This window comes from Eptesicus fuscus, chromosome 11 (genome assembly GCF_027574615.1).
Source record: "Eptesicus fuscus isolate TK198812 chromosome 11, DD_ASM_mEF_20220401, whole genome shotgun sequence".
Classification (NCBI taxonomy): domain Eukaryota; kingdom Metazoa; phylum Chordata; class Mammalia; order Chiroptera; family Vespertilionidae; genus Eptesicus; species Eptesicus fuscus.
This window is the reverse complement of record NC_072483.1, coordinates 59,891,475-59,919,012: the sequence shown is the minus strand read 5'-3', so window position 1 is coordinate 59,919,012 and position 27,538 is coordinate 59,891,475. Positions and strand designations below refer to the sequence as shown.

Genomic DNA, 27,538 nt, shown 5'->3' with positions numbered 1-27,538 from the left:
CTGGCTTGACAAGCACTTTCTGTGAACATCTGGGGGTTGGAGGGACTCTTGGAAGGGTTGTTCCATTTCCCAGCGGAGACTTCCTTCACGGGGACACACATGGGCTTCGGGGACCCTCTGCTCCCGACCTCTTAGGTCTACAGCCTGAAAGGCCACTTCCATGGCCTCCAGGCTAGGGACGGCCCCGTGTGGGTTTTGTGTCTTGGCCCTGAGCACAGGGAGTCGAGGAACGTTGAGCATCGTACCATGGGCCCAATGTCTCCGGTTTCTCCTTTGGGTCCTCTCTGCTGGCTGTCCCGTCCCGAGTCACCCTGAAAACAACACAGGTCGGGGGAATGAGCCTCGGGGGCAGGAAAAGACACCCTAAGTTTACTTTAGGAAAAGAAAGGTGTTTGTAGCTTTTCTCATCTTTGATTCTGTAAGTGCAAGCAAATGACCATCCCTGGGCCAGGCTTCTGTCTTCCCAGACAGGTCTAGGCAAGAGGGCCCGAGGCACCATTTTCCCTGAGGCTAAGAATGATTGGCCGACCCACAGTCAGGGCCAGGGAGGGAGGGATGGATTTTGTCTGAATGGGATGTGTCTAGTGGGGCTGGTACAGAGCCTTTGCATTCATGTCCTCACTCATATTTTTCCTGACCACCCAGTCCAGCTGGATTAAAGAGTCCTGAGACCACATTTTAGGGAAATCCTCATGTCTTCCCAGGACAGGACTTGCAAACACTTATCTCCATAGCCAGACAGCAAACATGTCCCCAGCAACCCCAAAAGTGAGGGGAAAGGACAAACCACATCTTTTATCAACAAGTTTTAAAGCAGCATCAAAAGTAAAATTCCTCCTTTCTGCCCTCTGTTCCCACAGCCCTCTTCCCCAGACTCGGGGCTCAAATTGTCCATGAGGAATTCTTACCGGGTCCCCTCGAATTCCAGCATCTCCTCGTTCTCCTCTGTCCCCTTTAGGTCCTTTGTCACCCTAACAAAAAAACACATGTGGAGCCTAACCATTAAATAGATTTACACATTTTTGTCTCATCCTTAAAATCCCATTCTTCAACTCACAGGTCTTAAATGGACCAATGTCAAGCATTTACTCATTTGGCCATGAAGGTAAAATTACTCCCAAATATTTATGATTTGTTCAGGTAATCCACAAATATTTATTAGGGACCCCCTCTGTGCAGACACTGGGATTTATTTGCAACAAAACAAACTCAGTCCCTGCCCTGTGAGACACAGTCTCCAAACAAGACAATATAATGTAATCTGTCACAGCTGCCAGAGACATACGGATGCCAAGGATGCAGCCCCAGAGGAGGTCAGGGGAGGTCTCGGAGGAAGTGGTCTTAACATACATCAGTGAGAGACATAGTCCTTCAGTGACATGTTTATAGTTCCTCCATCCCAGCAGCAGTGGAAATGCACCTACCCTTCTCCCGGGATTCCCTTTCTCTCCAGAAGAACCAGGCACTCCTTTGTCTCCCTGCCAAAGACAACAACAACATGTCATTCCTGGCACAGCGGCTCCCAGAGGCTGAGTACAGTCCCTGGAATCTTCAGGACCAAAGCTGCTAAGACTTAAGAGCACAAAGTCACTCACATCTTCCCCGTCGAGACCATCCAGTCCGATTTCCCCTAATTCACCCTGCAAGGGGACAAGACACACAGGTGAGTGTAGATGGCCTTCAGACAAAAAAGAAATGAGAAATGCTGGGAACGTTTTCAATAGTAAAGGGAAAATAAGATGAGTACCTTCTCTCCTGGGAATCCTCGAGAGCCCTGGAAAGTAAGGGAAGAAGACACATTAGCTCCTTTTGGAGGCTGGTCCCTGAGCCACAGGATAGGGCTATCCCAACCCCAATGAAGGCCATCTTGGCTGAAAATTCAATATTGGAGATTTATTTGTTTGAGTTGTCCTCTCACCATCACACAGAGGTCATAAAGCTAATTTTCCTAGACCTGGGCACTGGATGGTTTGGCTCCCTGGCCAGGGGAGTGGTCCCTGAGAGCCAGGAACCGGGAGGCCCCTCTGTGACTTTGCAGTCTGGTGACCTTCCCTTCAGCCCCTGCTCTCAAACTTCAGCAAATGGAGGAGAAAGTTCATCAGCCCTTGAATCTAAGTATCTCATGCAAAGGACCAGCGAGTGCAGTGGTCTCTCCCTTTCTTTTCCTGCCCCATCTCCCTGGCTCCTCCCGGGGTCCCAGGCTGAAGCCACGGGCACTGGCCTTCTCCCCGTCCTGGCCCACATCCTGTCTGTCCTCGTGATGGTTTCCTGGCGGCTGCCTGTTTCCATAGGAAACTATTTCTGCATTCCCAGGCTCCCTTCCCAGTGCAGCCTGTGCTCCGAACCCACCAGACTGCGGGCTCCCTTCCCAGGAGAGGCCCCAGCGGCTGGATGCTGAGAGCAGAGAGACCCAAGCACCATCCTCCCCCTGACACTTGGAGAAACTGTCCACTTTTGCCCATGCTGCTGACCCTCCCCTCCCCAGATGGGCCGATGCTGTGGTCCCCCCACATGTGGGGCCCCCCACACTGTACCTTTATTCCTCTCTGGCCGGGACAGCCCTGGAAACCTTGAGTGCCGTTCACACCAGGAGGACCACGTTCGCCCTGTCAGGGGAGACAAAGGTTTCGGTCATCACATCTCCACTGGGTCCACAGCTCGGTGACAGCCCTGCCTTTGAAGCAGATTTGCTGCCAGGAATGTTGCCTGAGCTGAGAGACCCCAGCATCCCTGCCCCCCAGGCCTGGTGCACAGCCTCCCTGGAGGAAGGGGGCCTCCGGGCACCATTTCTGGGTGGGACCTGGGACCCCTTAGGGAATGCTTGGCCCGACCTCCCCTCTGTGTGGCCCTGGCTCCTGACTCTCCAATGAGGCTGTTCTCGCTGGCACTGGGAGCTGGGACCCCGTGACCTCACCTGCTCCCTGTGGGGCCCTTTAACACCAGGGCTGGGCCTTCTTCCAGGGTCTCAAAGCCTCTCGGACCATGTCTGTCCCTGGTACCATTTCCCAAAGGCTCTGTACACTCTCAACTGGACCCTGAGGCTATGGCCCATCCAAACCTTCTCTGGGAGACTTTCCCTAAAGGGCATCACCCTGATTACAGCCTGATTAGGGGCCCCCTGTCCCCCGCTCCCACTCACTCCCATCTTTGCTTGGGTATCAGAGCTTAGCAGATACTGAATATGCCAGACCCGGTGGCTCTCTGCCTCAAAGGCACTAACCCCTCCCTGAGGAATGGAAGGAGTGGAAGCCCACACTCCGTAGCCACTCCTGTCACACTTGGGGCATCACGCTATTTCCATCATGTAGAAATCTGAGTAAGGATGCTGAGGAAGTTAGAAATTAATGTCTTCCCAGTGGGATAATCAAACAGATTGTGAACTCTGAAATCCAACTCCAACAAGGGACAAGGAGGGAATAACAATTTCAGGAATAAAACAACTTCACTTACGGGTCCACCCTCGTCACCAGGATAACCTCGGTAGCCATCTTCTCCAGAAATACCCTAAAACAAAGTACATTGGTTCCTGGGTTAAATCCATGGGTTTTGAAGGGGTCTGTTCTGTATATAAGCATCTCCCTGATCCCCACCCCCTCCTCACAGTAGAGTAGTGCTAAAATTCAGCATGGCTTTAGGTGCTCCCCTGAACTTCACAGTTTTTTACACATTATTTCAGTGAAATTATTCTTTCTAGCAGGATCTTTAAGGCTCCTGATCTACCCAGAAATCCTGTCCATTTCCTGTAATTGAGGCAGATGCTGAGCATCCCAGCTGACCATCCACAGTGAGTCTGCTCGTCGGTCGGATCTTCTGTCCTATAACCTGGGGCCCACTCCCCTCCCCTTCCCCATCTCTAGCCAAGGTGAGGACGGACTTCTGAATTCCAGCCTCAGGTGTAAGAAAAGGACAAAGCTGCCACACCTTTGGCCCGATGCTGCCGATGGGTCCTCGGTCTCCTCTTTGTCCAGAGCATTTGCAGGGTACCCCACAGCAAGCTTTCTCAGCGATGTTGTCCTGCCAAAAAGTAATGAAAAAGTTCAAGTATCAATAAGCCTCCAAAAAAAACCATACATGTGCCCTGAAGGTCAAGATCTAATGTGGATTCCATGGTGAGATGAAGGCACTCCCACACAACACTCACTCACAGACCAGCTTAGTGGTTTAACCATCATGATGGGGGAGGGAAGTCACCAGTAGGAGACTAAAGAGCAACGAAAGTAGAATAAACCTTATTCACAATGTCACCTCAGGCTGGGCCTTATTTCTAGAAGGTTCTGACATACATATTCAAGTTTCAAATGGCAAGTATAACTTATGTATTTTTAATCTCCAAGGAGCAAAACAAATGAACTGCAGATAATCAGGTCAGAAGGTGGTTCCATAATGAAGATCCATGTGCTCTTCCTCAGAACCATGGTCGGGGCCATGGCCTATGGTGCCAGCCTGGAGGAGGCCTGGGGGCAGCCTGGGGTGGGCAGACACAGGCAGTGATGCCTCTAGCCACAAGCACATGACTCTGGGTCACCAGTGCCTCTGTGGCCCATCACAAACCGTGGATGCCCCTTCCCACCCCAGGCCTGGACTTCACATGGTGAAGTGCAGACTCCAAGTACATGTCCATCTGCTAAACCCATGGTGGTCAAATGTGCTTCTGACAATGAGCTTCCTAGTTTTCACTGTCTCCCACATCCCAGACTCATCTCCTAACTCAACGTCCTCCCACCAGTTTTCAAAAATCCTAATTCCTGTGCTGGGAAGAAGACAGAGAGAGGGAGGGTAGAGTCCATGCATCCCACGCCCCACTGCTGCCACCACCAAAGGACCTCAGGGTCAACCACTCAGCCCACATCTCCCAGGGGCCCCACCCGCACTCCCAAATCTCCAGCTGAGAGAGGCTGAGCTCCTGAGGGAGTCCCAATGGCGCTTTCATTTGCTCTACAGGAAATTGGAAGGGACCGCTATCAAAGCACTTCTCTGCCCAAAAGTGATCCTCCTTTCCTGCACATTCTTGTTTCGTCGTGCAGGCTTTCTGAGGACACTTTCTGTTTGGGAACAGGCCATCTCAACCCTTTGCCTTCTCAACAATTAGGCATGAAAACATCCAGGAAAGGGAGCCGAGGAAGTGCCAAGGCGGCAACATCGCACACCTGGGGACCTGTGGCCCAGCTCCCTGCCTCTCCAGCTCCCGAGTATCTCCAACTCCAGGACTCATATGTGTTATGGCAACAAGGGAGGTCCCAAGTGTATTTAATGGGTTAAATCACCCACCCAGAGGCCCATCTCCCTGACTTCATTGTCTTGAGAAGCCAAACGCTGTGGCATTTGCACTGATCTGTGTGTGGAGACGTAAACCTCACCAGCTGCTCCGCGAGCTCGTAGTCCAGGTCCAGCAAGTTGAGCCTCAGGGGCCTGTTGTACATGAACCCTCGCCCGAACTCCAGATGCATCAGCTGCTCCAGGTTGGCCACGCGCTCCAGGCCCACCAAGATTAGGGCTTGGACACCTGCGAGGACGGGCACATTTCCAAGGGCTCGCTGAAGCCTTGAGAGCCACAACGTCTTTTGGGGTGTTTGGGTTTTGTTTTTGTTTTTTTAAGAAAACTTCAGTATGTAATTTGGCCTGTAACTGAAACATGTTTAATCAAGCTAGTCAACCACTCTGAAGTGCTTGGAACTCCTCAGAGCAATGGTCTCAGATGTGTCAGTAAGTCAACTGGTTAATATAAATACAAGAAGCAACACCATCAAGTGTATGCATAAATTCTCAAACTCTGGTCCTACCTCACACAAGTATACTGTGGAAAAAATTAAAGTGCCACATCCCCAAAATCAGGTAGGAGCAATCTTATCTCCATGGCTCCGGGGGGGAAAGCAATACACAGAATGTTCTTATGATAATGTATGCTTCATAAGTCCTTCTTAACCCTCTGGTGTGGACACCCACTTTTTGGTAGTCAGAGCTACCAAATTCTAAAGCCATGGACAGACAAATATTACATCTGGTAACAGGCACCACAGCTTATCCAGTCACCCTAATTTGGAAAGTATGCTGTTATTTACTTTATATTAAAGTATGTGTTTACTTCATGCTGTAGTCTTGTTGAGCTGTGATAACTGCAAACTGCTACAAAATTAATCCCTAGTTTATGGGATGTGGCTAAATAAAGCAAATCTTCATGTTCTTTTGCAATAGCACCATGCTTTCTAGATGTTGCACCACCTGAATGAGTCTAAGAACCTGCGGGGCCCATGCCAGGACTTAGTCTGTGGTACATATGGCATCCTTGGTAGCCCCTTCCCATAGCCCTAGACAGGCAACTGAGAGCCAAGATGCCGAGGAGGAGCTCGCCCCAAGGACTCTGTAAGCAATTCCTGTCTCCCCAGCAGAGCAGTGTGTCTGCCTCCCCGACGTCTCCACTTCCTGTTTAGAAAGCCCCGGAATCTACCTTCTTGTCGAAGTTCCTCCGATGCCTTTTGTAAATCAGCCATATCTCCGTCCACCCCATCAGTAAAATGAATGACCACCTGAAATTAGAAAGAAGCATCACAGAGCCTGGTAAGGGAGCTTAGCCAGTTCCAACCTCTCATCTTACAGTTGAGAAAACTGTGAGGGCCAACTACCCCATGTTCATAGCTCTTTGCTCTTGTGCAGTTAGTCAGGTGGAAAGTGAAGGGATTGCAGTGCTTGATTTATTCAAAAACACAAGCAGCAATGAAAATAAGAACAGTTATCTCACTCTCCTAGTATTGTAATGTCATTTCTGGAAATCATGTGTGTGTGTGTGTGTGTGTGTGTGTGTGTGTGTGTACATGCACATAATAAATATATATGTATGTACACACAGGGAGAGAAATGTATATAGAGAACAGAACTATTTAATAGGTAGGACTATAAATATGAATTAATCACAAATTGAAGTTATTCAAGCTTAATTTCTGATTGCGAGGATTTTTTTACAGCTTAAGTAAAATTATAAAAACAAGGGAGAAATTACATTTCAGAATGTGATGAGTTGAATACAGGCACGAGCAACCCATAAAATGTGAAGAGTGTTTAGGGCACACTCCTAACCAGGCAAGTCCAAAAATGGCACAAGAAGCTGAACACGGGCCCTGCTCACCTTCACACTGTCCGGCGAGGACTGCCTGAACTTGCTCTGATAGGCCTTCAGCGTGTCTGCAGTGAGGACGTAGGGGTGCTGGCTGCGCATGTTCCGGAACTTCTCAAATAGCTCCGGCTGGTACTCGGCAAAGTCGAAGGCCTCCACAGGGCCCGATGGCGTGTTGGCCACCACAGACACCCGCACGGTGGGCATCTGGCCGCCACTGCAGCTGAGTCTTTGCATCTGGCTGATTCTATTCAGGATGATGTCCACCTTAGACTCTAGGCCTTTCTGAGTCACAAAGACATTCTGATCTCTTGAACCATCAAACCCCAGAATCACATCCAGATTACAGGCTATAAAGGGAGAAAGCAGGCAATGAGCTCTACGATGGGGCTGCACAGGTGAGTTCAAGGTATAGGCACAGCCCCAGGACATGGGCCAGATGTCATGCTCAAGGGCAAAATGAGATCTTCTATGGATGAGCTTTGAGAAGAAATTAGACCAGCCTGTCTCACAGGGAACACCAGTACTGACTGTTAGGAACCAGAATGGTAGGCCATTTTAATCTGTTGCTCTTTTCATGATATTAATCAATTTTGGCATGACATATAGTTGCTGTTTACATGCCTCCAAAGTTCCTGAACATGAGAACTAAAATACTCTGGTCTCACATAATTGATATAATAAGCCTACAAACAGAAACAAGGACCATCTGAATTATTTGGGGGATTAAAGAATAGGGAGAAAAGGTAAATCTTATAAGGGCATGAAAAGCAGGCTTCCACTCTTTGAAGAACATCTGAGACCTGGCTAGGTGCCCACCAGGACCCAACCCTCAGGGAGATGAGGAAATGCCTGAAGTAAACAATGCTTAAGGAAGCCACAGGCCAGTGCTGGGGACCTAAGTCACATCAGCAAGACAGGATGGAAAACATGCTCGGGAAAAGGATTACCTTTGGAAACATCCGTCACCCCTGGACATAAGATCTCATTCATGGCATCGTCCAGAGTTTCCAACACCTGCTCCTTCAACTCCGACAGCTCCTGGATGTTCCCTACACGGAAGGCTGTGGCGCTGTTGGACGCAATCTTCCCAACCTCCACTGAGTCGATGTTTCCCAGGCCCACTGCGAACACTTTGACACCTCTCTGGGTGAGCGCCAGGCTCGCCTCCTGAGCATCCTCCGTGGATTTCCCGCCGGTGATCACAAATGCAATCTGAGGAACCCGCTGATCCAGGCGGCTGCCCGCGTCCGGCACAAAGTGATTCAGCCGCAGGTGCTCGATGCCCACCTTGGTGTTCGCGTGCCTCCCCCCTTTGTAGATCACCTTGTTGATGGCATCGATAATCTGCTGCTTGGTGGAGAACTCCTTCAGGAAGAACTCGTCGGTGGGGTCGGAGTTGTACTGCACCAGCCCCACCTGGATGGAGTCTCCTTGTCCATAAACCGTGTCCACGATCTCAGACACGAAGTGGAGCACCTCCTGGAAGCTGCTCCTCTGGAAGTTGATGGAGCCGTCCAACAGGAACACAATGTCGGCTTTCTTTTTATCTAAGAGGGGCCAGAATGAAAAGGAGGAGAACTTTGGTTTCCATAGCCACACATTAATAAGCAAACTATAAATTAAAATAATTTGACATAAGACATTCCTGTAACTCATTACACTGAATACCTTAGCTCAATCCCATGCCTCTACGGCTTCTGAATTCACAGCCCTCAACACATTATGCTAAAGACAAGAAGATACAATGATAAATCACTGAAACAAAAAGGAAAGGACACGGGAACTCCATGAAACTGAGTCCCCGTTATTCCATACCAAATGGTACTCTACTATGGATTCAGTGGTCCATGGCCTCAGGTGTTTTAGGAAATACCATCGAACATTTTCTTCTGGTCAAAAATAAAGGTTGACATCTGACAGAAGTCAGGGGCCATGTGCTAGAGGCAGAGCAAGGAAAGGCTTCAGATACAAATTGGAAAATGGGAAGCAGACCCCCTGCCTTTGGAGGGTGGCCTGCCAGTATGCTGAGAGCTTTGTGGGACCCTGCTGAAAATCAGTGGCATTTGGGGTAATTTCCCAATTATATCAAGTGGTCCAGATCAGAGTAGAGAAGGTCATGGATTGGCCAACTTCAATGATGTTGTCCTATTCTGAGAGCCAACGAGCCTGTGGTTTCCCCTCAATGCACCTTCATAGAACCTTTCAATGGGGCTACATTAGCCTTACTGAAGCTCGTGGAAGTCTCATGGAAGAATCAGTGACCATATGCTTCCTGGGATATTTCCTTCTACAATTTCAACTGATTTTTATGCTAGTATTTACTTTCTAATACTATCTGCAGCAACAACCCTACGAGATGAAAATTATTCAAATAAATGCTATTTACATTTCTCAACTGAAAAACAATTGATGTCATACTCTGCAGTCATGGGTTCCACAGTTCATACCTGTTCGAGGGGGAGAGGGTGTGTCTACTCCCGGTGGTGCAGGTGTGACCCCCGAGGGTCCAAATGAGTTCATGATCCTCTCTTCTACATTGGGAAGATCTCTGAATTCTCGCACTGTGAAGATCAGTCTGGGGTTGTTGGTGATAGTTTGCATCTCCGTTCTGTCGATGTTTCGGTCTCCGACCCCTAAACTCACGATCCCTGAGTTGCGTATCACCTGTGAAAACTGGGAAACGTCATCCTGGGATTTTCCACCCAGAAACAGAACCAGGTGTTGGGGCACCCCATCTTCTATCCGGCTCCCAGCAGACTTGACGAAGAAATTTCTTGCCACATATTCCAGAGCTTTGCCGGTATTCAGTGGAGACCCACCTCTGAACCTCAGGCGGCGGAGGGCATCGAGTACAGTGGCCTGGGACTTATGGGTCTTCAGGTAGAATTCCGGGAAGACCTCATTGCTGAACTGCATAACCCCAATTCTCACTTTATTGGGGCCAACGTTGAGCCTTCGGACAATCCTGATGATAAAGTCTCGGATGTGTGCAATGCCTTCAGACCTCACACTGTCGGAGCTGTCAATGAGGAAGACAATGTCGGCAGCATCACTCTCGGCAGCTGGGGAGAAAAGCAGAGGAAAGCTCAGTGCATGGCTGGCACCCATGTGTCTTGATTTCTGCCTTTGTTTCTGAGATTTGTATTTTATTCTGGACTTGGCGTGGTATTGCACCATAATATTAACATTAAAACTATCATCTGAGTCATTGGTGTTTATTTCTTGGACTTTTTAAAATTAATCATTAAAATTGGGCCTTTTTCACCTAAACAGTATCCATTTCTGGATATATTTTAAAGTCTCCAAGACATTATGAGTTTGCTTAATTTTAATTTTGGCTTTGGGGTCTGGGTTACAACTCGTTTCTAAAATAAAAGTGATATTTAGAAACAAATTCCGGACCCATAATCTACAGAGTCATGAACTATTACCACCATAAGGAACTGAGATCATCCAGACCAACATCTTTGTTGTACAAGAAGAGAGAGGCAGCTGAGGTCAAAGGTCCTCTCCTCGTCCATGCTCACCACTTAGCTGCTGACCACCCAGGTAATCCCAACTGTCCCCCAGAGGGCCACTACAGCTCACCAGATGTTATAGTCGTAGTATTTCTTTTTGCTCACATTTCTCTAAGGTTTATAGAAAGTTTTTATTTTCAATATTACCATTCCTATTTCTTTACATGAGTCCATTTTTTAACTATAAAACCAATAAGAAAGCCCTGTTTTACTCTTAGTTGGTATTCTAGGTACTTCTTGGATGCCATGTATTAAACTACTCATATGTTTCCACTCCACAAATTCAACCTGTCTTTCGCTTCATAAATCACTGGGCTACTTATAGTGGAAACAGCACAGCATAAGGTGAGCAAGTCATGGAATTGAAACGTTTATACTGAGAAAGAGGAAATCTCTCCTGGCGCACACAGCCAGGCCTCAGAGAACATCAACATCAGGGGAAGCCACACTGTGGCCACCATGGAGCAAGACAAAAATGAGGTCATGCTGGAATCCTATGTGAACACTGACAAAAAGAAGACAAAAAATAACCAAACACCCCTCTGTCCTGGCTCATAGGAATGACCACTGTTTCTTTACCAATTACAGCTTTAGCCATAAGATTTAGCAAGACACCCAATCACAGAATTACTTTCATTTCTTGACAACATCTGATCCTGGCAAAGTCCCATTTCCTTAAGCTTTCCACAGACTCACCTACCATAAGCTTGAGACCTATCAGAAATCCTTTCTAATACTGAGCTATCCCGTGGTTCACTGTCCTGTGCATCCTTCTTCGTGGCCACAAGCAATAGGCCCAAGTGGCTCAACCACAGGCGTGCCTTTTTTTAATTTAACTTGTCCTGAGGACAATGGATCTTTGAACCTGTTATTTTTTTATATCAAAAACACTCAGAGAGCAGCAACAACAATACACTCAAACCCACCAGGAGGAGGGTAGGGAGCGCGGGCCAGCATCTGCTGAATCTGCTCTGAGGTCAGGGTCGTGATGGGCGTCAGCAGCCTCTGCTCCAGGCTGGGCAGCTCCCGGAAGGTGCTCACTGAGAACACGTACTCAGGGCTCAGGGAGATCTTAACCAGCTCCTCCTGGTCCGCATGCCTGGCGATGGTAAATGGTGCCACGCCATACTGCTTGAGCTCTGCTGCCGCGTCGTCCACCTCGTCCCCGGATTTTCCAGATGAAATGAGGACCAGGAACTGAGGAACACCCTCTTCAATCCGGCTCCCCAGTGGCCTCTTGAAGATATTTTTTGACACAAACTCCAGGGCATTCCCAACGTTGATCTGCCGACCGCCCTTGGGCCGCAGCCGCCTCACCGCATTCTGCACCTCCTCCTTGCTGGTGTATTCGTTGAGCAAGAACTCCACATCGGTGCCCTCACTGAACTGGATGACTGCCACCCGGGTCGTGTCAAAGCCCACATCCAGCGAGTCCACCAGTCTCTCAATGAGGTTGCGGATGTACTGAAACTCAGGGCCAGCACGCTGGGACCCATCAATGAGAAAGACCACATCCTTCTTGCTGCCTGTGCCTGCAAATCAAACCATATACCATGGGTTTCACCTTCATTGGCACCTAATTCTCAGCATTAACAAACCACCTCCCGGGATGTCATGGAATCACCACCTGATGAGCAAATATCCTAATTCTGAGTCCTGGCACAGCAATGACAAGTCAGGGAGGAGAAGAGGAACCAGCAAAGGATAAGGAAGGGTAACTGAGGGAGGCAGAGACTAGGCATACAAGACACATGTGTAGACGAAGTGGGGATGGTATTTCGGGAAGGAGGGGACCTCAACGGTGACAGCAAAATGTCACTTGTGAATTGCCCATACGTTGGAGGGGCCTTGAGAAGAACACTCTGGGTGGAGTGGTGAGAGTGAGGGGCAGAGGGGTGGGTTCAGAGCGAAGGTGTAGGGAGTATAGGAACTCACCTAAGAGGAGACTGAGGTGCTGCTGGAGGGGATGCAGGGCACCAAGAGAGAGTGTTTGACACAGAGAGAAAGCGACAGGTTTGCAGCATGAAGGAAACCACCCTTCCTATCCTCAGTGGAGAACTGGTGACGCAGGAGCAAGAAGAAGCAGATGAGCAGGTGTCAGGAGAGCCCGGGAGCAGAGGCGGGTCACCACGGGCACAGGAGGGAAGCTGAGATGGGGATACCAGTGCTGGGGTGGACCACATGGTGCTTCTGGGAGTTCTTTTCCAATTTACTTACATTTCTCAGTGAAATGGGATTCCAGCCACCATCTCAGACTAAGCTGAGGGAGAAGAGCATAGAAGAAGCGGGTGGGAAGGAGGAGGAAGGATATAGTCACTTGAAAGAGGGAATGTGAGTGGGCAGGAATCCTGTTATTACAGAAATATGGGCTTGCACTTCAGATAAAGGAACTGCATGTTCCGATGCCGACATTTCCAAAGGGCGCTCTCAGGAACACTGGCGCTGCAGCCATGCTGTGCAAAAGGCTTTGGCCCCACTGCGCTGCAGGCACCACGCATGTCGATTAGGGGAAAAGCTCTTTTCCTTTGTTTACCTCACTGATGCCTACATTCATCTGGTGACAAACCCTTTAGAACAATCCACGTGCTGCTCTCTGCCCTGGACGCCAGCAAGGAGAAGCTGACATCCGCTCCTTTGCACTGTGTCCATCAGCCTTACCTCCCTTGTCCACCCAAAGGCATGTATGCTGCATCCCACTTTTCTCACTGGATTTTTCTCTTCCCTTCCTTCCCCCTGCTCCATGCCATGAGGCCACGCCTGTAGAACGTGAGCCGCAGGGAGAAGCCACGGCTGTCTCTCTACTACTGTGACCATCCCCACCTAGGACCCAGGGAGGACAGGCCCCTGCTAGGTATTTTTAGAGGGGGTGGCCATATTTCAGTTCCCTTTCTTCTCAGTTGTCAGGCTCCCACGGTTTTCTAGTTTATTGTAACCAGGCCTAGGAAAGCAGATAGGAAGTAGGATAGAGGATAAATGCCATCACACAGCCCTGTGACACGTCTCAGCACCAAGCAAATTCAAAAGCAATCCTCACACTTTGGCTCTGGAAACACCAACATTTCAGAGACTGTGTTCCAGCTTGACGAAGAGCCTGTGCTCTAACCCTGTCCCTGGTCATGGAAGGCTGCCAGTTGACCTCCCTCTGGCAGCTCAGAACCACACTGAACTGCTGTTGTCAATGAGGTGGCTCCGCCCTTCGGATACCTACACAAAAGCCTTCATGCAGAGTCAGAGCACCTGCACTGACAGCGAGGCACATGCCCTTCCTCAGACTTTACTTTGGCCAAAAACATGAATCTCAGCATCTCCCCAAGCCTCTGCCATTTCTGAGATGGAATTAGGTGTAAACAGAGGAAACAAAATGTGCAGGCCACAGTCCAAACAAGTAGTGCCAGATGTTTCAAGGAACGATGATCCAAGAGTCCACTCCTTACCTGGCCTCGGTGGAGGAACCAGCTCCGGCTGGATCTTGCTCACCTCTTCCTTGCTGAGCTGGGTCACCCTCTGGGAGATGTCCTGCTGGACGTTCTCCAGCTGCCTGAAGGTGGGAACCGCCACGGCGAAGCCTGGGATGTAGGAGATGGTCTGCATCTCCGTGATGTCGGCGTTCCCGATGCCGATGCCAATGGGCACGGCCCCGCCCCTCTTCAGGACCACCGAGGGGCCTCTCACATCGTCCCCGGACCTGTCTGCTGTGAGGACGATCAGGAGCTGGGGAACGCCTTCTGCTATCCTGCTTCCGGCAGAGCTAATCAGGATATTCTTCAGGACAAAGTCCAGGGCAGCCCCGGTGTTGGGGGTCGGCCCTCCCAGCAGTGCCAGCCTTCGAATGGCACTGACCACACTCTGCTGATCCATGTATGAATTCAGGTAGAACTCTGGCCTGGTCCGGTCACTGTACTGCACCACAGCCACACGCACTCGGTCTGGGCCCACATCCAGGCTCTCCACCACTCTCTGGACAAAATCCTTCAACAGGGAGAAGCCGCTCCTGACACCATCAGAGCCATCGAGCAGAAACACCACATCCTTTTCAGCTGAAACTGTAAGGAAGACAGCCCAAATGACTCACACAGGATATGGGAGGGACAGTTTCCTACCGATGGTGGTGGGCTGAAGAATGCCCGATTCAGAATCCCCAGAACTTGACTTTGGGGATGTCCTTATAGGTGGGAGACAAGAGGATCGGATTTAGAGGAAGAAGATATGAGGATGGAAACAGAGGTCAGAGAAGAAAAAGACACTATGCTGCTGGCTTTGAAGCTAGAAGATGGAGCCACGAACCAAGAAATGCAGGCGGCCTCTAGGAGCTAGAAAAGGCCAGGAACCTCCAAGAGGGACACACCCTGGCTGACACCTTGATGTTAGCCCAATGAAACTGGTTTTGCATTTCTGACCTCTAAAACTGTCGGAGAATTAATCCCTTTTGTTTTAAGCCATTCCACTTGCTGCAGGAGGAAACAAACTCACTAATTTATACAGATAGCCCCAAATTTTAGAATTGTTCAAGGCTTGAGCAATAAACTTTCAAAGGTGTACTCAAGAAAAACACTGAGGGCTAGAGAGATCTGAATGGAAGAGACTGCATAACCAATAACATTTTATACTTGGGCGGTTTCAAATAAATTGCTACAAGTCACAGTGGATCAATGGGGGAAAAATGTATCCCAGATGTCCAGGTTACAATCCAAAACCAACAGTGTATGGGACCAATAGTCAATGTAGAAATTCTAGATTCTCAGCTTTTAATCAAAAGGAATGTAGATGAAATTAATTACTCTTTTCACTGCATTTGTATCAGGAAATGGAAAGTGGTTAAACACAAAGGCATGGTGCTGTAGATGAAACAGTTTCATGCAGTGTGTGTAGTGGGAATGTATCTGTCTCTCATCATGCTTTATGTCCTTAGTGTAGGAATGAATTCTAACACAGGGACACCCACTTAAAATAAGACGGGGGGAGGGAGCAGGATATGAAGATGAAGACTGGCTTAGCTACATTGTAAACAAAGGCATGTGGCTTTTATTATGTATATAGTAAAAATCGCGGGTCTTGAAAGGATTTTTGACCACTAATATGTCTAAATTTTTATCATGTATCTTACTGTGAAACTAGAGGCCCAAAAATCTGTGCACTTGGGGGAGAGGGGGTCCCTCAGCCCGGCCTGTGCCCTCTCGCAGTCCAGGACCCCTCAGGGGATGTTCACCTGCCGGCTTAGGCCCGTTCCCTGGGGGAGTCAGACATCCCTCTGGCAGCCCAGGAATCCTCGGGGGATGTGTCAGACATCCTTAGCGCTGCCGAGGAGGCGGGAGAGGCTCCTGCCACCACCGCTGCGCTCACAGCTGTCAGCCCGGCTTGTGGCTGAGCGGAGCTCCCCCTGTGGGAGCGCACTTACCACCCGGGGGGGCAGCTCCTGCGTTGAGCATCTGCCCCCGGGTGGTCAGTGCACATCATAGCGACCTGTTGTTCCTGGTTATTCTGCCATTAGGGTCAATTTGCATATTACCCTTTTATTGTATAGGATACTCTCATGACCTTCAAAATAATCACCCTGATTCTCCTGTTTTGCCCTAAAGAGCAGTTAGAAAATCCAAGTGAGGAAGGAAAAGTAATATTTCATCGTTCCTACAGAAACCATCTATTAGTCTTCCACCTTCCCTGGAAACCCAAGGACGGCTTTGATCTCAGGACCTGGAGCCAGCAGCCTACATCAACCCATACCCTGGAGAGCTAAGCTGCAGGCACAACCAGAATTCCTATGCCATACCTGATGGAGGCTCTGTTTTTAGGAGATTCACAATCTGTGGTTGAAGTTCTCCAATCTTGGGAAGCGACTCCGCAGCCAGGATAAAGGCGGGGGATGGTACTACCAGCTCTAACTGGGCAGGGTCTGCGTTCTTGGCCTGTAACACGAAAGGTACCACCCCACTCTGCTTCAGCAGGCGTGCCGGCTCTTCCACGCTATCAAACGAGCGTCCCGCCACCAGTAGCACCAGGAACTGGGGCACCCCATCCTCCATCCGGCTCCCAGCAGACTTCACGTAAATGGATCTGAGTGCATCATCCAGGGCATAGCCCACGTTGAGGGTTTTGCCAGTCTTGAATTTCATTCTCTTCACAAGATTCAGGATTTCGGGCTTATTCTGGTGCTGATTAAAATGAGACTCGACCCTGACATTGTCGCTGTACTGAGCCACCGCAATTCGGGTCCCATCCGGCTTCACATCTAGCTCATCGATCACCTTGTAGAGAAAGTCACGGACAACATGGAACTGGCCCACAAGATTGGCTGAGCCATCAAAGAGAAATAGAATGTCTCGCTTGCTCTCTACAAGAAAAAGAAGGTTAGGACACCATGAGGTTCAAGAATATAACAGGCACCAAACTGACATCAGCCCAGCACCACCAGCATTTGGTAACAGGAGTTCACACAATTCATTTGATGATCACTGTACCAACAAGGGAGGCAGAACCCTTGCCAGCTGTCAGTAAAATGTCTGTTTCAGCCCAGCTGGTGTGGCTCAGCATTGACCCATGAACTAAGAGGTCATGGTTCGATTCCACTTGGGGCACATGCCCAGATTTCAGGCTCAATCTACAGTAGGGGGCGTGCAGGAGGCAGTTGATCAGTGATTCTCTCATCATTGATGTTTCTATCTATCTCTCTCCCTCTCCCTTCCTCTCTGAAGTCAATAAAAAACATTTTTTAAATGTCCGTTTCAAAGCAGTGCATACTTGCAAAGGACCAGAATAATAAGCTGATCCACCCAATCTGAGAGCTTCTCAACAGAGCGAGACAAGGACAAGCCCACAGGGCTCTATTCATATACCAGGGGCCATCATTCTGGGAGAATAGACAGTGTTTTCAAACTATAAACTATCAAACGTGTGGTCCTTATTGTCCTTTTGCCTAAAAAGTGACCTATCTCTAGTGACAAAGGCCGATGTGGGTTAATTACACAAGGATAACTGAGTTGACACATTATCAGCTGAGTCGATGATCAGCTCTAATTGGATTATCTTTTCATTAAATTGGAGGTCACGGATTAGGACCCAAAATGGTGTCTGTCATTGCTCTGTGGTCAGGCAGGCTGTCTGTCACTGCTTTCCAAGCTGCTGTATTTAGACAACAAAAAATGGTGACCGCCATACGGGGCTACAATGGATAACGTGAACATGATTTTCAGTTCACACAGTGGGAATTCATTCGATTAGGTTTCGGTTGTCTCAGTCTTGCTACCTGTCCGTGTGATGTCAGCTGCAAGATCGAGTACTCCATTATCTCACCACCAAATTAATTTGCAATAAGAACAACTATCCAGACTTCCTTTGAAAATCATGTTACCGTCACATAAAGTGGCAGCCTTTGTTGAGTTTACAACAAATAATTGTCTAGATACAGCAGATTTTGTACATAACAAAAAAAAAAAAAGCCATATAAAGAACCCTCTCACTTCCACCTGGATTGCACCCCAGAATCTTCACAGGCATTGGGGGTGGGGAAGACAGCTTTTGAATAAAGGGTCGGATAAGATGCAAAGAATGTAAGCTGAATTTCCTAGACTTGTTTTCATCAATGAGTACCCTTTAGATAGAGAATGTAAACTTGCTGGTACAGTGTCTCAGACCCCCAACCAAAATACTTCAACCAAAGGGAGTCAGTCGAGTTTCTAGGGTTCACCATGCTCTTGAGTTCAGGTTGGGCCACCTGCCTGCCAGGGGAGGGAGCCCCGAGCAGTGGGGGAGCTTTACCTGGCTGGGCGAGTTGCACTTCCTCCACACCTCCACTAACATATGTGGTTAGGGGCTGAATCAGCTGCTGCGGCAAAGCTGGCAGGGAGCTGAAATCATCCATGAGATACACCAGGCTCGGGTTAAAAGCAATCTGCTCAAGCTCGGCCTTATCCGCCTGGTTAGCTCCCACACAAAAGGTCAGGATGCCCTCACGGGCTAGCGCATTGGCGGCTTGCAAATAGGAGTCCTCAGACCGCCCCGCCGTGAGCAGGAGCAGGAGCTGCGGGACGTGTTCGCGGATCCTGCTACCGCCAGCTTCGATGAAGTGGTTGGCATGGACATAGCGCAGGGCCGAGCCCGTGTTCAGGCCTGAACCCCCCTGGAGCTGCAGCTGTCTCAGGTGAGCAAGCAAATCTGACTTTGTCTGGTACGTGTTTAGGGAGAACTCCGTGACCGGAGTGTCACTAAATTGCACTAAACCCACACGAATACTGTCACTTCCAACATCAAGGCTGTTAACTACATTCATTACAAAGTCCCGCACATAGGGGAAGTTGGTCTTTCCAACGTTGAGTGATCCATCCAAAAGAAAGATGATATCCCTTGGGTTTACGTGAACTGCAGTGAAGCACAGAAAAGAAAGTGAGACACAAACACTCATGTGTGCCCGCAATCGGTGTACACATGCCAATACACAAGACACAAGACATCAGTGAGGCAAAGCACATCCGTCTGGTAAAATATGGCAGAAGGGCGCATATTTTCCTCCGTGGCGACCGGTGCTATGAGGTATGCCATAGCCAAGTTTACGAGACCAAGTTGGCTCACAGAGAGACACAGCACCAAAGGTAGAGTGCTTTCAACCAAAAAAAGGATCGGAGTCCTTGAACCAGAACATCCTTCCTCGGGAATGAATTCCGCAGGAGTGCGGTCAAATTCTGCCTCACTCGTGTCTCTGAATCAGGTTCACAGCCAAGTTCACCTGGGTCCTCAGGGTTCACCTCTATGCATTCACAGAGATTTCCCTTACAGATAAGGTAGAAGCGTTAACCCAAGTGAACCTGAGAACATGAGTTCCTTATGACTAAAAAACTCAATACTGTTAGTCTGTTCTCATCTTGAGGGATTCCTAGGGGGCACCCATTTGTCATTTCCTACTGTCCTCTTTTCCTAAAAGGGCGTCACGGGGTTGCCAGATGTTAATACAAAAGGGTACCTATGGGAATCCCTCTGGGTGAGATCACAGGATCCCAGAAACATGTGAAAATACAGAGTCTACGTGCTATGCTTGGTTGAGGCTGTACATATGAAGAATCAAAAGTATAATTCTCAAATTAGAGTGTTTTCCCAACACATTTAGTACATGTCCTTTGAAAAATTATTTCCCATCTCTTCCCTGGTGTCTCACTGAAATTTAAACCTAACAACTAATTTTATCCTATGTTCTATCAAATTGTACTTTGGCTATGAGAGGGTGGGTTAGAATTTTTAAGAAAATAAAAGAGAGGGAGAGAGACAGGCAGGCAGGCAGAAACAAAGAGAGAGAGAGAGAGAGAGAGAGAGAGAGAGAGAGAGGGAGAGAGAGAGAGAGAGGGAGAGGCTTTTAGAAGACCAGAGAGCATGAAGAGAAAGCATGCACTCATGCAACATGGGTCATGCAACATGGGTCCTACAACATGGGTCATACAACATGCAACATGGGTCATGCAACATGGGTTGTACACCGAACACTCTTCCAGTGGAAAAGTGTTTCCATGGTGTTCATCTTCATTGAGGACGGCAAATTATACTTATTCAATTCATAAGCTCATAGACTGCTAGAATGTGTTTTAAAATAACTTCCCACTGACAGTCATATTAAATGAGCAATTGGAACAACCACTGGGATTTTCTCTTCACACCCATTCATTCACTATACTTTGCACTAAAGGAAATCCCTAAAGAGAGAGGAGAGAGGGTTAATGTTCTTCCCTGGTCGGGAAGGAAGATTCCAGGCTACATGTTGGTGGTGGGAAAAGGAGGCCAGACAGGTATAACCAGGAGAAACAGAACACGGGGACCTCATGAGGGACAGGAACTGAGAATTGACCTCCTCAGCTAGAAGCTTCAAAGACAGGTCGTCCTGATCCTATAATTCGAGTCAGATGGTTCTTATGACATTTGAAGGCATGCAATCTCCTGTGACATCTTAAGACATGCAGTTATATCATAGGTCATCTAAGTCTTACAATTCCCTGCTCAGGGTAAACGGAAACCTGAAATAAATCTCATGTGTGACTCTTGCTTCCACCATTTCAGAGTTGTCTCCTAACTGAACACAAGTAAAACTTCCTTTTGTTTTGTTTCTCAAAGGCTCGGCCCTCAGACCATCCTGTGGTGTGTCTGACACCTCCCACCCTGGCCATACCTTCCGCAGTTCCAAAGATGGTCCTGAGAGGTGCCAGCAAGCTGGGCATCATGCCCTGCAAAGGGGCAGTTTGGAACTCAGCCGGGGTGAACACCAGCGACGAATCGAAGGCCATGTCCGCCAACTCCGCCTGGTCAGCAGCCTTGCTCCCAACCGCAAAACACAGGATGCCGCTCCTCTTCAGCTCCTGGGCCGGCTGGCTGACTTCGTCTAGGGACTTACCACCTGTAATCAGCACCAGGAGCTTGGGGACCCCCTCGGCGGCCCGGTGCCCTGCCGCACTAGTGAACAGGTTGTTCCGAACGAAGTCCAGAGCAGCACCCGTGTTCAGGGCCGAGCCTCCCATGGGCTTCATTCTCCGCACAGCAGTAATGACTTCCCTCTTGCCGGGGTAGCTACTGAAGTAAAACTCCGGCCTCACACTGTTTGCGTACTGAGCCACTGCCACCTGGATGAGATCCTGTCCAATTTCCAGCCTCTGGATGACCTTGATAATGAAGTCACGGATGGCATTGAAGTTGGACAGTTCCAGTGCTGATGAGCCATCCACCAGGAAAAGTATGTCCCGCTTGTTGACTTCGATGACTGTAGGTAGCAACATGAGGAGGTGAGTAGAGCAGTCTTACCAACCACATTCAACTATGACTCTACACAGTTCATTCTGTTCAAAGAACTTCCCCATTGGTTCTGGCTAACGTGACGTCAGGCGGGGGAGCTTGTCATTACACACATAGGAGAATGACAGCCGTGTCCTTCCCTATGGGATGGCACATCCCCCACCCACTCGGCACTTTTGTACAAAATTATTTCCCAAAACAGATTTCGTTTCAGTAGTCACCTGATTAGCATGTTGTCACTGAAAAAGTCAGGAAGTCCTTTCCTGCCATAAAGCTAAGGCTTGGGTTTGCGAGGCCAGAATGAGGCCATAGCTTGAGTAATGGAGGAAGCAATCAGAGGGGCTCAGAGGCCCCTGTGGCACGATCGTGAGTTCATGAGCACTTACTGCCAAGTGCAAACGCTGAGAGCGAAAACACCCATTCCTTCCGTTCTAGTCTCCATGCCTTGATTTTTCAGGCAGAGGGGGAAGTAACACACCAATTACTTGGCATCATAAAACTTATAAAAAGGAAACCAGTGTCAAAACCAGTAAATGGCACAGAGCATTTTTAGTCGGAGTCCTGTGCTGTGAAGGCTCTAAGTCTCGTGGTAAGCGTGTGATTACTTAAAGACAAACCACGAAGCAAGGACACCTGGACAAGGCCTCTGTGCCCTGCATGGGCAGTGCCTGAGTCACGGGACCGAAGACTTGAATCAGCCCACCACACCCCACCCAGAAACCGGCAGGGCGTCCGGACTTACAGGAACACCAGTGCTGACAGCTAAGGCTGGAGGGCTCCGTTTATTCAGTCATTATCTGGCCACAAGGAGCCCCTGTCACTTGCGTGGTCAGATCAAAAATATGTAGCACTCTAACCTACTTGCCGTGTGACTACACTGACATTTATCGGCCCACACTCTCCTCTTTAAGAGAAAACATGGAAATGCACACAGACACCAAGCATTAGGGGCAGGCACGCAGAGACCATGGCTTTGGTGCCAAGTTGTGGCATAAACAATACATTTCAAGTCCTCAGCTCTCCTGGAGACCTGCAGATGCCTGGGGATCTCACTGTACCTGCCGCTGAAACACAGGAGTGTCCCATGCCCGCCTTCTCATTCTCCCCCTCCATTGCTCTGTGGAGGACATGTATGAGCCATATGCCTGCTTTCACACACAGACAAGGACAGCAAACACACCTGGGTCTATATGTGCTCACACACACACCCCTTAAAATCACAGATGGAAGAGCTGATGCTGATACCCTGTGCGCAGTTTCCTTTGCTCAGCTCGAGGTGTGCACCGCGTGTGATGGGTGACTAGAAAGCCCACCCTGTCCCAGCCCACTCCCGACATCTGCTGGAGTGGCAGCCCCTTCCTCGCGAGATGCCTACCCAAGCGGAGCCTCTTTGCTCTTGCACCCCTTTCTGCTGGGACTGGGTTTGCCATACTCTTGCTGGGAAGTGAGCCTGAGGTTCCACTAATCTGTCAGCTTCAGCTCCCTGTTGACCGACACCAGCATGGTCCCCCAAGACATGGCTTCCCTGCAGCCTTGACAGCCCTGACAGCTCAGGACAGATGACTGTCTTCCCACTGTTTCCAAGCAAATTCTCTTCAATTGTCCAGACCCCCGCCCCCTTTCCCAGGCTGTCTCCTCTCCACCCTACATTAGAGTGATTTTGGGCTACTCTTGGGCTGCTCTTTTCAGTGACTCAGGGACCCTGACTTCTAATACAGCACGTCCTCTTGTCCCCAGAGCCCTTGTTTAGAGCCACAGGCGGCCAAGTCTTCAGGAATGGCTCTGAAATCTCTCACTCGCCGCCCCGCTCCTGGCCTCATCCCTCCAGCTCCCTCAGGCTCCACTCTCCAGCCACACCTGAAGCCCCAAATCTGCTCACCCTGACTCCCAATTGGCCCCTTGCCCACTTCACTTCCCTCTCTTTATCTTCAGGGCCCTGGTCCCAGCTCCCTGGCCCTTTCCTCAATCAGACACTCCTGGCAAGCTTTGCACTCTGCTCAAAGATGACTCGCCAGCACTGCCACACAGCAAACTCACAGGTCAGCTCCCATTGCACCCAGCTCCCATTGCACCAACCACAGCCTCCTCTCCCTCCCCCACATCAATGACTCCATGTCTTCATCCTAATCAGCTTCTTTGCAGTTCGGGCCCCAGGTAATCTCTGTCTCCCTGGATTCACACTGCCCTCACCCAGCTTCCAGCACCCTCCCTCTATCACTGACTGCTCCCCTAGGCTCCTTTCCAGAGCATTCCTTTCCTCACCAGTTGTACAACACAGTGCCGGCAGCCTGGTCCCAGGCCTGTTTCTCCCCATCCACACTCCCAGACCTCTCCTCTCAGCCCACAAGCATGTCAGCCCCAGCGCCATGCTCCTCTCACTCACCCTCCACGTGCCCACAGGAAAGCTGTTCTCCCACTTGTCAAGTAATTGCCAGCCCCACTGGGAGGCACCAGGCTCCTGTGTGCTGCAGGCAGCCACCTGGGACTCTCTCCCCTCTGCTCCTCACCTGCTTGCCTCCTTTCTTCATACCCCTATCGGGCCAGCCTTCCCTGGCCACCCCATCTGAAGCTCTTGGCCCCATTGCTCCCACTCACCACCCCCCTCCTGGCCTCATCCCTCCAGCTCCCTCAGGCTCCACCCCCCAGCCACACCTGAAGCCCCAAATCTGCTCACCCTGACTCCCCTGTAGTGTCCTCATCTAACTCTCCACTTGGGGAATATTTGGTGTGGTCACTGGTTTATAGTTTTGTCATCTATCTCCCCATTATACTCTGACGCACCAACAGCCACACTGGTCTCAGTCACCAGCCCTGAAACTCCAGGGCCTGGCATACCGTCCGGCTCATACCAGAGAGCCAAGAATACTAGTTGAATATTTACAAACTAATCACAAAGATTAAAGATGATGTGTAAACGAGGAATTAACATTTAATCAGCTAGTTAGCTTGGGAAAACTGAAATGAGGGCAATGCGCTGCCTAAAATAAAAAAGTTTGAAACTTTGCCTGGAACAGAACTATATCTTCACTGAGTGTGATCCCTACGCCCCCAGCCCAGCATCATGCAGCTGGTGAGCATGGGATTCAGGCCCAGAGGCCATTTCACCATGGCGCTCCTGCAGTGTTTACAAAACCTGTGGAAATCGGGTGTTTGTTTCCAAAAGTGTGCAAGCCCGGAGAAACCTTAGTGGGTTGTATTCCCATCAGAAGGATGTCTGGAAATATCAAGAGGATCTTCAGAATGTAATGTCGCATTGATTCTAATTTACCTGCCCAACTACATGCCTGGAGCCATTGTAAACAAGATCTCTGATGGACAGAGGGCATCCACAGCTCATATCACTTGGTACACCTGTGTGCTGGTTCTTTAACTGCCTTGCACCAAGCACCACTGCATTCTTATTTAAATTCTGAAATCCACTTCCCACAGTTGTTACATGTGTACTTATGGGACCTGGTTAGTTCTATATTTTTTAAATGGCTCCCATTGGGCTTTCTGCCAAACACCCTCATTTGTGTGTGTGTCATCATCCCTCCATTCAGAAGAACTAGTCCTAAAGTTGACAGGCACAGGGAAAAGTTTCTCCTAAATATTATACCTCATGAGGGCTCTGTTATGCGTTACCGGCGGAAGCGCACTTCTCAATACTCAGCACACAGAGGACTTTGGGGAGACAGCCCCCAGGGTTCTGTGAGCACACCTCTAACATGCTGGCTCTCAGAGGCCCACGCCCTTTCCCTGGAGTCATTTTCTCAGGACTGTGATGAGCCCTTGCGGTCCACCGCTAGCATGACTACATGATGAGGAGATGACACAATAATGTCTGACGTCTCAAAGGAGCAGGTCTGTTGAATTGGCCTCACAGTCTGACAAGGGCTTTCCACTCACTCGTACATCTTCAGCTTTTTAGAGACCCCACCATTCAGACATGAGATCCAAGAGCCAGCTCACCTCCAGAGGGCTCAGCTGTGGTACTTACAGGTCCTCCTCAAGCGATTCATTCTGTGAGGTGCCTGCCTTCCTTCCACGAAAACCAACACACAAAACACCCCGAAACCCCTCAGATGGCGAGAAGAGCATACGTACCTTGTGTGACAATGGTTGGCGGTTGCAAGACAATGAGCCTTTGGGCCACGCCAACAATGTACGACAGTAATTGCTCCTGGAGGTCCCCAAAGCTACGGAATTCCGGGACAGTAAACACCAAGTTGTCATTGGTAGCTATGTACTGAAGCTCTGCCCTGGGGGCGGCCTGGGCTCCGAGGGCGAAAGAGAACACGCTAGCCTGCTTCAGCGCCACCACCCCGTCGTGGATCTCGTCACTAGAAGGCCCGGCACTTATGAGCACCAGCACCTGGGGAACCCCTTCGTCCACACGGCTGCCCCCTGCCCGGGTGAAGTGATTCTCCACCACGAAATCAAGGGCAAAGCCGATATTGGCCAACTCCCCACCAATGAACCCAAGGGCTTTGACCGCATCCAGAACCTGAGCCTTGGTGGGGTAGGTGTCCAAGGAGAACATGGTTCTGGGCTCATCGCTATACTGGACCACCCCCACTCGGATCTGCTGAGCTCCAACTGACAGTCTCTCAAGGAGATTGACAAGGAAGTCGCGAATGACTGTGAAATTGACACTTCCGGTGTTGTTTGATCCATCAATAAGGAAAATAATGTCAGCAGAGTCTTGTGCTTTAAAAGAAAGAAATGCAAAAAATGTGAAAGCGTTAGAACAAGTGACCACATGCATTGTTCAGTGTTCTGACATGTTTCTTTGGAAACCAATAAGAAACACGAAATACAGACAAACAAAACACATGTTGATTAGGGAATGTGGAATTCTCTTTTCGTTCTGCATTCGGAATGAATAAGAGGCAACTTCTTGGAAATGATGTGAAATAGGGACCTTTATCTTACATTTTCATTTGTGCCGTCTGTATAGGGATCACATTCACTTTTCTGTGGGTGAAAATCATGAGTGCATATTCTAAAATTTTCTGCTAAATTTGGAGGGAAATGCAGTATCATGGAATTGTGCGCTACCATACCCACAGGAGAAAATAAAGGAGGACATTAACAAAGGTTCAAAGTTGAATTCTAATTTGGGAGCATTTCTCTTATTATCCTCAAGTGATTGTAAGAATTTCTTATCCAAATCCACAGCTACAAAATGAAATGTCAGATTCAAGGGCTGGTGACTCATCACCCCAGTATGTTAAACTCTTGATTCTTGAGCAACTGTTGTGTCTTCTTTTTTTTTTTTTTCTTTAAAAACCAAGATGGCTGCATACATGCAACTTTGTTAATTTGAAAGGTAGACCTCAAACGGCACTTCAAGTTTTAATTTTCAAAATACTCTGAAAAAGTTTTGATTTGAATTTATTTTTCTCATAAAATGATTAGTTGTGTGAAACTCCACTGCAGGTCTGGGATTAGGCTAGATGTTGTGTTCATGTAGTTCTGCTAGTGCCTCTATATTCAGTCACGTAATGCAGAACAAGGTTAAGCAGAGTGATATGAAACCAGTCATGACATAATTATCCAACTTTGTTTTTATGACATCCTAAATTGCTTGCCTAGTGGGACCATGTGCATCTAATAAACCCTTAATCAGAATTAGCTCTGGGGTTATATTAATGGACATAAAAATGGCCAATAAGAAACTTCCGATACTAAGAATTGGGATTTCATAGAAGCACTGAGCAATCAATAAATCTACAAACCTGAATAGAATATTTCAAAGGCTCAGCTAAAATATTGAAATCAGACTGATTTAAACTACAAGAAAAGCAAAATTATTCTGGTAAGAGTTTGTTTGATAACTTAAGTGCATGACAGAATAGGAAGAGATTCATATGAACATATATGACATTTACATTCCGAGATTTTAGGAACCTATATTTTGGGTATAATTATAATATTATAAATAAGACCATTCATTCTGATCTTCTTAATGACAGTGAATATTTTATATTTAAAACTATTTTTTGTACCAACAAAATTGCTTTTATTTTCACTGCAGAAATGGAATACAAATCTTGTCTCAGGAAATTGAAAAGTTTTGCTACAGTGAAATTATATTCTCACCCAAACTCTCTTATTGTATAAGCTGAGCCAGTGACTACTCAAATCAGAATGTCTCTCACCTTTTCCT

At 48.7% G+C, this 27,538-nt stretch overlaps 1 protein-coding gene across 1 annotated transcript in view; it reads right to left on the bottom strand.

Moving 5' to 3' along the window:
• COL6A3 (collagen type VI alpha 3 chain) overlaps positions 1-27,538 on the bottom strand; it is a 61,965-nt gene that overhangs the window by 29,040 nt on the left and 5,387 nt on the right. Inside the window, exons 2-20 of the mRNA XM_054723326.1 lie at positions 25,474-26,076; positions 20,771-21,355; positions 18,382-18,981; positions 16,397-16,957; positions 14,064-14,672; positions 11,556-12,161; positions 9,559-10,173; positions 8,059-8,658; positions 7,121-7,458; positions 6,446-6,524; positions 5,358-5,503; positions 3,922-4,014; positions 3,451-3,504; positions 2,535-2,606; positions 1,748-1,774; positions 1,596-1,640; positions 1,425-1,478; positions 909-971; positions 246-311 (exon numbers count right to left, since the gene is read on the bottom strand). Of these exons, the coding sequence (XP_054579301.1) occupies positions 246-311; positions 909-971; positions 1,425-1,478; positions 1,596-1,640; positions 1,748-1,774; positions 2,535-2,606; positions 3,451-3,504; positions 3,922-4,014; positions 5,358-5,503; positions 6,446-6,524; positions 7,121-7,458; positions 8,059-8,658; positions 9,559-10,173; positions 11,556-12,161; positions 14,064-14,672; positions 16,397-16,957; positions 18,382-18,981; positions 20,771-21,355; positions 25,474-26,076 (5,816 nt within the window). The remainder of the gene's footprint in view (positions 1-245; positions 312-908; positions 972-1,424; positions 1,479-1,595; positions 1,641-1,747; positions 1,775-2,534; positions 2,607-3,450; positions 3,505-3,921; positions 4,015-5,357; positions 5,504-6,445; positions 6,525-7,120; positions 7,459-8,058; positions 8,659-9,558; positions 10,174-11,555; positions 12,162-14,063; positions 14,673-16,396; positions 16,958-18,381; positions 18,982-20,770; positions 21,356-25,473; positions 26,077-27,538) is intronic.